We start from the raw sequence: 11,269 nt of genomic DNA, 5'->3' as shown, positions 1-11,269 counted from the left end.
TTTTTATGAATTATATTAATTAATTATATATATAATTCCATTAAAAATTAAAAAAAAAATTGAATTTTTTTTTTCTTTCAAAAACCAAGTCGGAAGTAGCCATTTGAAATTTAGGCTTCCTCAAAGAAGTCGCCATTCCAAATGGTTGTAGGTAAAAAAAAAAAAAAAGAGAATTTTGGTGTTTAATTTTCAAATAGGGGTATTTTAGTGTTTTAAAAAAAAAATGAGGATATTGAAAGCAAAAACCCACGACAATAAAGCTATTTCGAGAAACTTACGAAAATAATGAAGAAATAACATTTGGACATATCATAGAAATAGTTTGTTTAGATAGATTTCACAAAGTTGGTTAAAGGGTAAATGAGAAACTTGAAGGTAATACTTACTAGATCCTTTAATATTCCAACTTCATTGTGGAACATTATTGGTCTTCCAAGAATGATTTCAAGCAAGATTACCCCAATATCATAGATATCATTCTTGTCTTCATCCTTTATCCTGCACAAATAATTAATGCAATCATCTTCCTAGAACAACAATTGATCACAGACTTCAACCACTTGTGCCTACGTCTCTGACAATAGAGTGGTTGTTGCATTTTTTCATTATGCAATGGTTAGGGTTAGAGTACAAAACTTTGTTTAAATACAACGATTCAGATTACATATTTACCATGAACTGTAATGTGGCAAGCAAAGTTAGGTAAAATTAGGTACCATTGTAATATCAAGGAAACACAATTTTTCACCTTGCTTGGAGATTTCCTTTTACTCCAGGAGAAGTTCCATGGTTGACCTGAATATTTTGAAGAAAACAATTATGATGAGAAATAATATTATCATAAACAAGTGAAGATACAAACTGATTTTTTTTAATCCATTTACCATTCTTTTGTTTTCAGCATAAAGTGGCACATTATAACTGCTTATTTTAACATTATGATTGTTATCCAAAAGAATATCAGTTATCTTGAGATTATTTGAATATAGTCCAGGCACAATTCCTGTGTGCAAAAACTGAATGCCTTTCACTACTCCAATTGTGGCTGCTATTCTCTGTGTCCAAGAAAGCTTTTCTCCTGTAGATCCTATTGAAAGAAAATGCTATTAGAGAACATATACTCATTTCCTAATGTGCTAACTCTTTTAAATTTATGGCAGAAAAGGTAAAGGAAAATAGGTAAATAACATCTTCAATTTGTCAAGATAACATCTAAATTACATCATACTGACTGTTAGAATATCTAATCCAGCAAAATTAACATGATTTTTTTTTTAGTTTTTGTGGTGCTGAGTGGAGAAACATTCTTTATAGTATTTCATTCAGTGATCATGTACACACATTGTAACAGAAGTAGACTAAGAACGAAATTTGGTTCAACAATGTAAATATTTTTAAAGATAAATGACTAATTTGACATGAAAACAAAGATAAAGAATCTAATTTCAACTTTAAATTAAGTTTAAGGACCCTGGCATGGTTTTACCAAAGATAAATTAGAAGGAAGAATGTAGTGGAAAATTTTGCTCACCAGAGATGCGGCTTCTTAAACTTGTGTCTGGAACAAACTCAAATAAGAGAAATATAGTGTTGACAGTTGAATCATCTTGGTTGCACTCAAAAGAATGTCCAAGTGCACTAACCAAATGTGAATGTCTAAGTTTTGAAATCAACTCAACATGGTGCATATAGGCCTGAGGGCTGTGCTTCTTTCTTATCTTCATACCTCTAATTGTAATATGCATCCCATCAGAGAGCACCCCTTTATATATCTGACATCATAGTTTAATAAATTGAGTTTTTATAAGTCACAAAGATTATAAAACATTACACAATTTTCCAGTTACAGCATAAGGAAAGTATCAAGTAATAACTAAAAAGAAAATGCCAAATATTTGGTAGACAAATATGATTCTATTCTATCAGCCTCAATAACTTCAAATTCATACCTGACCATTTGTACCTTCACTTATAAGACTTGATGCATCAAAATTATTTGTAGCTTCCTTAAGTTCATCCAAAGCAAAGGTCCTATAAGCAGGAAGGCCAGTTCCCATCTTCATTGTTTGAGATATGCACCCTGTTCACAAAGAATATAAAGTGACTATATGTGATGTGTAATACTTATGACCTATTTGGATTCGTTTATTTGAGTTCATCTACTGACATGAGCACTTGTAAAACTATTTGAGAGAATTTATAGTAACAACTTATGACATGTCTATAACCTGTCTTCAGTTTATTTCCATAAGCTCAACAAGATAGCCTATGAAACAACATATAACTTATATGAATACAGTTTGATTATATTTTATCTTTTGTTATAGAAAAAACTTATATGATAAACACTTACTCTATAAACACATAATTAAGTTGTTTATCCAAACAGGTCCTTAATAGAAAGGAAAAGGCTTTTTGAAATGACATGTTCTAATTGCATGGTTTCTATTAAAAGTTCTGCACTTTGGCAGAATAGATTGTGCACTTATTTTAACCAAAAATTTCTTCAACTATAAGTTCAAAATATTTGTTATGCATTGATACATCTACATTAAGAAAAAAAAGTACTACCAAAAACTTGTGTTCCCCTAAAACCAAATAAACACATTTTGCAGAATCAAAGTTTATGTACCAACAAAGCAAAGGATTTGAGGATTTACTTGCATCTGTGAGTAGCTTTGCAGTGTTAACAGATGATACATGTTCTATTATGGACCTTGAAGGTGTCCTCACATGGCGTCCGCTATTGACTCGGCTCATGATATGCTCCTTTATGGATCTTGACAATGTTTTCATAGCATTTTTATCAGGAACCTTTTTGATGATATGTTCCACTATGGACCTTGCAGTAGTAGTTTTCTCTTTATCTTCATTCTGTATCTCACTAACAATAACACTCTCCAATTTAGATATGGAAGGTGTTTTCACAACCTTTTTCTTATGAACTTGGTTAATAACCAAGATAACAACACCAACAATGAGTATTCCAGCAATTCCCATACTTGATGCAAGCACTGCTTTATTTGTTGTTCCTTTATTATGCTTCTGTTGTTGATGAGGTGTGATATTCACAGCCAAAGCTTCACCGCTGCAGAAATTGTATCTGTGCTGATCTTGTTTCTCGTTTGAGAAACAATTTCTAGCATACAAAACAACCCTTTTCTTATTTGGTCTCAAACAAGTAGGGAGTTCACCTTTCAAAAGATTTGAAGATAAATTCACAAATTTTAGATCATCATTGCATGAAAAATTCTTGAAAAGCATGCCTGTGAACTTGTTTGAAGAAACATCAAGGTAATTGATTGAAGGTAGTGACAATAAAGATGGTGGAAATGGAGCTACAAAACCATTCAAAGAAAGGTCCAATTTTTGAAGTTGATAGAATGAACTTATATTAGAAGGAATTCCAAGCTTGAAGCTATTGTTTCTAAGCACAAGTGAAACTAACTTTGTGTTAAGAGAAGGAAAATGAGGTCCTAATGTGTTATTTTCAAAGTTAAGAACTTGAAGGTTAACCAAATTGTGAAGATTAGGTAATTCACCATTTAGTTGATTATTTGATAGATCCAATACTCTAAGAGTAATAAGATTATTCAATGAATTTGGCAAGTTACCACTAAGCATGTTTTTCTTCATACTAAGAACAACCAAACCTTGAAGTGAGCCTAACAAATTTGGAATTTCACCATTGAAATTGTTGTCATCAAGTACTAACGATTGAAGATTGATGAGATGTGAAAGTTGAATTGGAATGTTTCCACTAAAGTGATTTGAGCTAATGTTGAGTATTTCAAGTGAAGACAATTGAGAAATGGTTTGAGGTAAGGGACCCCATAAACCAAGAGAAACCAAAGAGAGGACTTTTAAGTTTGATAAAGTGGAAAGTGTTGAAAATAGTGTGTATGAGTTGAAATTTTGAGGCAATAATGAAGAGGTGAAATCATTGTTTCCAACAACATGCAATTGTGTTAAGTTGTTTTCATAGCAAACTAGTGTTAAATAAGGTGTTGGTTCAATGTTGCAGAAATCTATGGTGCTGCTTAAGGTTGTTAGTGATGTTGGATAGCCAAGAAGTTGCTGAAGTTTGAGGAGTGTTTGAGACTCAGAAAATTGTAACTGTTGTGAAAGATTGATGATGGAAAGAAACAAGATTAGAATGAGAAGTAGTTGTTCTGAATGTGAAAATGGTTTTGCCATTTTTTCTTCAAGTGGAGAGAGAAAGAGAGAGATAAAGTTTACAATACAAGAGGTTTTGAGCTAAGCTTCTAAGACCAAGATGCAGCCTCTGCCATTCATTCAATTCAAATGAACTATCTGTTCATTGTTGGTTCTTTCTCATTCATGCATACATTTTGTAAAAGTAATGTGTGATTTTTTTTTTTTTGACACAAGTTGGAGAATTGTCTCTCTGTGAGATAATGAGATTTATTTAAAGGGTTGATATTTTTTAATAGATGTTCTTCCTTAAATATCGACTTGTTTAAATTGAATATTTGATGACATATTTTGAAATACTTATATCTATTTAAATTGAATTATGATATCTTTGACTATAAATCAGAAATTAATTGTTCCAAGTACTGAGATCTATTTAAAAGATTGTCATTGAATACATTAGCCAACTCTTATCATATATTTGATGATTTGTCAAATGTGTTACACTATGTGGATAGCTTTGAAATGTGGGATTACTCTGCATGAACTAGGGAATGAAAAACCAAAGAAGTATTTTAGGACCACATTCTCATTCCAGCGTTACCCTTTTTTGCAATCTACTTTCTTTTGATCTTCAAGTTTGGCAGCACTTAAATGTCATTTTTAAATTCTTAAAATGGTGTATTCTTTTGTTGTGTATCTCACTGAAATTTGGGTTATTTTGGTTTGGCATACATTGCTCTCTTGTGTTTCTTCTTAGAAACCTAATATACTGGTCCATCTTCAAGATTAATTTTATTTATTTTATTTTATTTTATTTTTTTGATTCTATTGGTTTCAATCTATATATTCTATGGAAAATATGTTAGAACAACAACTGGGTTTTAAATTATTAAATAAAACGAAATTGCAAAACAAGTTATATAAATTAGAAATGTAGAATTCCTCTTAAAAAAGGTCAAATAGTAGAAGTCAAATAAATAAATAAAGATAAAATTCAAATAATATTAATGATAATAATATGGAGAAAAAAAAATTCGTGTACTGCCTCACCTTTCGAATATAAAAACAAAAGTTAATTTAGTTATTTTTTTAACCACCAGACTTTTTTTTTTGACAATTAACCACCATACTTACAAAAAAATTGAGGTTCTGCATTACCGAGGTGAACTGCATTAATATATCATTAAATAATTGTGTAGCACTAACATGATACAAAAACTTGTCAAAAAAAAAAAATGACACAGATATAAAAGCTGTTTGTCAAGTACCTAAAAAGTTGCATACGTGGTGCCAAAAATGTCATTTTAATCGAGCCATAGCTGATTTGTCATGTTTTAGGCTTTCACTAATCAATCGTAATTAATTATTGATTTAGTTGTGTTGTGGTACGTTTATAATGTAATTTGGTGAAAGGATCCATAAGTTGAATTGGACACAATTCCACTAAACATGTCAAGTCATGAATAAAAAAGAATTTATTATCTTAAATAAATTAAGGATTTGGCCATTGCCTCGAAATTCATAGCACCCACGACGAGTCACACTATGAAAAGTACATAATAGACAGAGGATTTGTTATACTCGTGACACATTTGTGAATTGTAAAAAATGTTGTGCATCCCTTTATGTCTGGTGAATGAAATGAAAAAGACAAAGAAACGTGGGACCAAGCCTCACGGGTCTGCTTCTGCTATCAGTGCTCTGTTCTCGTGAAAAATGATACACAATAACGACAAATAAATGAAGAGGAACAAACCTATATTTATAAATATAACCATGAACCAAACATAGCTTATCATAAAATATATACTCTTATATCCCATGTCCTTTTTACTATAAAATGGTGCATTTTTTGGTTTTATGTAAAACAAACAGTCTCATTTTCAACTATATTAATTGTTTCCTTTCAACAAAACAATATTAATTGTTCAATTGTGTTTTTACACCTTTGGTAAAAATAATCTTTTTATACCTTTATTTTTGTGAGAAAAAGTTTCCCATACAAGAAGGATATGAAAGAACACAAAGGCTATATTTGTGAATAAATTCAAAATTATACTATCATCATGAATAATTTAACTAACTGATCTCAATATTTCTTTTTTTCTTGATAACTTTATCTGCTATTTTTAATATAAAAAAAAATAAAATAGGAAGGAGTAACAATTATGTTAGCCAGCTCTTAACATTTTCTTGTTTAACTTAGAGAAAGGTGATATATACATTTTGTAAGCAGAAGGTTTGGATCTAATGAACTGAAATAATGTTAGATCTTGAGTTGTATGAATGCTGCAAAAATTAGAAATAGAAAATGATAATAAATAAAGATAATAATTAGTAGTATGGGTAGAAATTAGATGTTTAAAATACGTATCCATTCTCAAATATAGTTTTTTATCCATTAAAAATACCAACAAATCCTTTATAAAAAATTGAACTCGCGTTTTATCCATGAATTTTTTTAATGGATCCTTTATTTTATATTTTAGAATAGTCAATGTTGTGAATGTTATTATTGTAAAAAATTATTAGTAACATATTGAGAATGGAGATCGAATTCTTTTACCTCCTTATTTTATTTAAAAAAACTTCATAAAACAAAACTTATCCCAGATTAAGCAAAGATCAACATGATTTTAGAACTTTGCAAATTGAATTACAAATTTATAGTGATAAGGTGTGAAAGATTTATTTTCATTTCTTTTATTATACTTTATAAAGATTTATTTTTATAAAATAACTCCAATTAAGTATAAGATTATAACTCTCCCTTCACCTCCAAAGTCCTTCACTTCTTTCCGCAAGAAATTATTCACCATGAAATTAAAATATTACTTTACACACGCACTTGTTTGAGAATTAACAATGACTAAGCTTTGGTGTGAAAACCTCCTTTAATATATATATATACCCAAAACAAGAACAATGATAGCACTACTTCAACACAAGTGAAACCTCCTTTATTATTTTAGTTTTTGTTTTAGCTTTTCAATTATCTTTTTAGTTTTGTTTTATCTTTTCAATTATCATTTTGATTATCTGAAATCTAGTCAATAGTTGTTAAGTTAGAGTTAAAACTTGAATACTTCTAATGATTTATCTTTCATTGAAGCTTATAAACCACATTACCTCAATCTCTTGATTTATCTTAGTCCTTTATGGGTATTCATACAAAGATCGAAATTAAAGTGATATAGATGTTTACAATCTACTAATATGATTTTCGAAAATATACAAGCTGCTTAATTGTTTAAATTAATGTTTGGCTAGCTATCAATTACATGTCGAGGAACAAGAAACTAAATTAAAGGAGACCCACATCTCAATGATTGAAGAATCTTGGAATTCACCAGAACCGGATATGATGTTGTGTATCGTTCATTTTTCTAGTTCGTTGTCGATGAGAATTTCACCCGTGACTTCTTTTTGGAACTTTTCTCTCCCATGGAGTATACAACGCGTTTCCAAAACAGTGAAACTGTGTTGCGTTGTACAAATAGTACAATAGTTCCTAATCATAAATTCTCATTTTTAAGAAAAATATGAAGTGAATTTAATGTATAAATTTTACATGTAAATGTTATTAGTAATATTAATTTTTATATGTAGATGTTATATTTATTTTGACTTTTCGTTTTTCAAAATAAATTAGTATTATTAATAAAGAGTATGTTTGAAAAAAATTAAAAATGCACCTCATAGCTTAAAAAAATGCTTATATTTAGAGACACATTTTCTCAAAAGATATTATAATTAAGGACAAATGTAGTATAATACAGAATTAAATGAAAATTTCTCTTTATTCATGCATTAGTTTATTTAAAGAGTTGAAGTCAGTTTATTATAGTAAAAAAGTCTTTTCACCACTTAGAGCAAAGGTTTTCCTAACAAATCCTCCATCCCTTCCTTTTTTTTTTAACATTTGAAGGTTATTTACACATACTATGACAATCAATTTGATAAAATTATGTCTTTTTCTATAATACCCTTAATTATTTATTATTTCATTCCACTTACTTCTCTCTGTAATAAATGTTGCAGAGTATTATTGAGAAAACAATAATTAATGTTCCATTGAACTTTAAAAACGACAAATGAAGAGGGGTCTGACAAAAATTGAACATGGCACCTACTTTTATGCTGTTCAATCTTCAAGAATGTAGCGGTTCCTCCTTGCCCCAAATGCAAATCTCTGCATGGTAACAGAAAAGAGGCATTAAGTTCTGAACATGATAGAAATGCTATTTTACGTTAATAGCACCATGGATTAAGAAAATTTAGGACATTTGCATGCAAGTATGAGATTTAGACTACAGAATATTAGGCTTGTTCTTAACTGAAAATATCTGGGAATAGGCTTTCAAACCAGTGAGGAATCGGATGTATGTTGGCTTCATTGTTCTGTTGGTGGGGATAGATCTTATGTTTGGAACTAAGTATTCTGCAACCTGGGAATCACCATAGCATTAGATAAAAAGCAAACTAAGTTAAAAAAAGTCACAAAATACTGAAAAAATGGAAAGCAAAATATGTAGATGAGGTGCAAGTGTCATCCGTATTACAAGTCATGACAGACATGTTAGAAATGTAAAATGTTCCTTCACTTAATAGCTTAAGCCTATGGAAGAAATGTAATAATGTTCCACTCGGAAGAAATGTTAATAATGTTCCACTTGGACGAAATGTTAATAATGTTCCTTCACTTCAAATATTTTACTGATGTCTACACCATTCTTCAACTTGAGTTTATTTTCATGAAGTTATTCATAAAAGCTGCAAATTTATGAAACTGAATAGAAATCATTGGCTCCGTCGGTGATGAAAACAATTGGATGTAATGCTATAGGACACAATGTTAGCTTATCTATCTATCACCAATCCCTGCTATGAACATCTTACCACTTCGGCTGGCTCGGCCAAGACATTAATGAAAAATTTTGCCTACAAAGAAGAAAGAAATAAGTCAGTCCAAAGAACTAGTTGGAAACTATAAGATAGTTGCATATTTACCTGCTTTGTATTGGCACCAGACATGAGCAGATCTGTTGTAACCATTCCTGGCTGCAACTCCAAAAAAGAACGGGGTAAAGAGAGAAAAACAAGTCATTACAGTTGAGATGAAATGAGAGTGCATCAACCATTAAAGCTTTTACAGGAATTCCATCCTAATGTGTTTTTCTTAATTCATCTTTAAGGCGAAGTGTGAAATGACCAAAACATTAGAACAAACTAAAAAACCATAAATAAATTAATAAGTAAACAATGAAAGTGACATGGTCTCACATGAAAAATTACACTTAATAATGGCAGTAAGCCACTCAGCTTTTCACGAGATCATATCCGTGTGTGTTTCCCCACATGATCTACATATACAGTGTGTTATTCTCAAGTATGATCTGCTCTCTTATAATTTGATAAAGACACCCTCAAAACCACTGTATTGTTCAAGGCATGAAAAATCTGTAATAGGATTGGCACAATATAATGGGCAACCTGGTGTTACAAAGCTCCCAAAATGGTGGGATCCAGGACATTATGAATCTATAGTAAATTTTCTAACTAAGTCAGTGAATACTATACTTTTCAGCATTTCTTCGTAGATGGGGTTAACTTTTTGTTGGTCAGGCTCAAGAACAGCATCAATGTTTTCTACTATTGTTACATTTTGGTCAAAAGGATTAAGCTTAATTTGGTAGTTTTACTAACAAGGGATGTACTTTAAAGGGTACAATGGAGAGTTATACGTGTTGATGACATATTAACAGTTGTGATTTTAACAACTTCATATTTGTTATACGTGTGAATGAATGTATTTTATCATAATCTCAATCATTGATTTTTCAATCAACGGCTAAATTCTTTAATTGTTTTATGGATGAGGCTACCATTATTATTTCAAATTTTCAAGTAGATGGACTAGTTGGATAAGCATGGTGGTTTTTATCATTGCTAAAACTAACAGCTTTGTTTTAAGCTCCTTTACTAACAAAATCATTCAGAAAGTGTACGGTAATAAATATGCATATGTTCATTACAAATTGAACATATCGAAACCAGTAACTCAGAAAATGTGGCTACAAATGCGAAGGGGTTCATCAGTTCTAATAGAGTAATAAGGACTGGAATCACTCGGCACAACAAAAAGCATGTCAAATTACTAATTCTTTGCAGTCAGGTATACTAAATTCATCATATGAATAAATAACTACAACAGTGCTTATATTATAGAAGACACATATCCATGTGGAAATGCCGATTATACATTATCAAAGGATAAATAAGTCAAAACATACCGAAAGATTGTGAACCATCACATTTTTAACATCTTGCATCTGCAATTCTGCCTGTGAAATTTCAAAAGGCTGTTTTACTAAAGTTTACAAGATACTTTAAATGTGGTATTCCTGCATAGCAAACATCTCATATATGAATGCAAAAAGTAAAATTCTTTACTAATATAAATCTCTGATGAATAGCTAGAAATGTTAATCATCTAAACAATAAGTAGGACAATATTTTGTGCAGAATAATGTAGCTTACTATACTATTAAAGAAACTGTCAGGCATTGCAGGTCAACTGTGTAGGATAGCTAACACATAACCCAATTCTAGTTAATTTTTAGTTATTTTGTTAACAATGTCAACTGCAAAGTACCGATTGATTTTGCCAATGGCTAATCTCCAACAGAGAACTTGAATGGCCACCTTTAGTGAGCTCTCCCCTCCCAACCATTTTTTTTATCCACAAAGCTCAAATTGAAACCATGCTTAAGGGATCCTAGTCTAGCTCCACTCAGACCAACGTAATGATGGTAACTTGTTTAGTTTTATTATTATTATTCAGGATTTTCAGCTGATAAGCTCATTTCTCACTAAATACCTATAATTATACTTCGAGAATGACAATAAAAAAAATATTTTTGTCAGACTACATTTTCTTTTCCATGTACTAGTTCAAAAAGTAGCATCCTTTTAACAAGATCAAGTTAATTATAGTGATGAAGTCTCACATTTATTATCACGGGAAGGGGTCAAAGAAAGCAAGAATCAGTAAGAAACACCTCAGAATAGCAACCTGGCTTGATTACCAAAAAGGTTATCCCTCTTTCCC

General features: G+C 30.6%; 2 protein-coding genes across 3 annotated transcripts in view; both read right to left on the bottom strand.

The window, feature by feature from the left end:
* The window catches only part of LOC101490546 (probable inactive leucine-rich repeat receptor-like protein kinase At3g03770), a 7,708-nt gene extending 3,255 nt beyond the window's left edge, over nucleotides 1-4,453 (bottom strand). The window contains exons 1-6 of the mRNA XM_004511112.4: nucleotides 2,661-4,453; nucleotides 1,950-2,080; nucleotides 1,532-1,772; nucleotides 885-1,087; nucleotides 749-795; nucleotides 387-498 (exon numbers count right to left, since the gene is read on the bottom strand). Of these exons, the coding sequence (XP_004511169.1) occupies nucleotides 387-498; nucleotides 749-795; nucleotides 885-1,087; nucleotides 1,532-1,772; nucleotides 1,950-2,080; nucleotides 2,661-4,197 (2,271 nt within the window). The 5' untranslated portion in view covers nucleotides 4,198-4,453. The remainder of the gene's footprint in view (nucleotides 1-386; nucleotides 499-748; nucleotides 796-884; nucleotides 1,088-1,531; nucleotides 1,773-1,949; nucleotides 2,081-2,660) is intronic.
* Nucleotides 4,454-7,341: 2,888 nt separating this feature from the next.
* Nucleotides 7,342-11,269, bottom strand: part of LOC101491095 (chlorophyll(ide) b reductase NOL, chloroplastic) — a 6,666-nt gene continuing 2,738 nt past the window's right edge. The window contains exons 9-14 of one of the 2 annotated variants that reach the window (XM_012718850.3): nucleotides 10,452-10,502; nucleotides 9,169-9,219; nucleotides 9,058-9,099; nucleotides 8,496-8,606; nucleotides 8,292-8,350; nucleotides 7,342-7,669 (exon numbers count right to left, since the gene is read on the bottom strand). In XM_012718850.3, coding sequence (XP_012574304.1) covers nucleotides 8,303-8,350; nucleotides 8,496-8,606; nucleotides 9,058-9,099; nucleotides 9,169-9,219; nucleotides 10,452-10,502 — 303 coding nt within the window. In that variant the 3' untranslated portion in view covers nucleotides 7,342-7,669; nucleotides 8,292-8,302. Of the gene's footprint in view, nucleotides 7,670-8,113; nucleotides 8,351-8,495; nucleotides 8,607-9,057; nucleotides 9,100-9,168; nucleotides 9,220-10,451; nucleotides 10,503-11,269 lie in introns of those variants that run through there. The other variant, XM_073363776.1, reaches the window with a different exon arrangement.

This window comes from Cicer arietinum, chromosome 7 (assembly GCF_000331145.2).
Source record: "Cicer arietinum cultivar CDC Frontier isolate Library 1 chromosome 7, Cicar.CDCFrontier_v2.0, whole genome shotgun sequence".
In the NCBI taxonomy this organism is placed as follows: Eukaryota; Viridiplantae; Streptophyta; class Magnoliopsida; order Fabales; family Fabaceae; genus Cicer; species Cicer arietinum.
The sequence above is the reverse complement of the archived record's forward strand: the minus strand, read 5'-3'. Positions and strand labels throughout refer to the sequence as shown.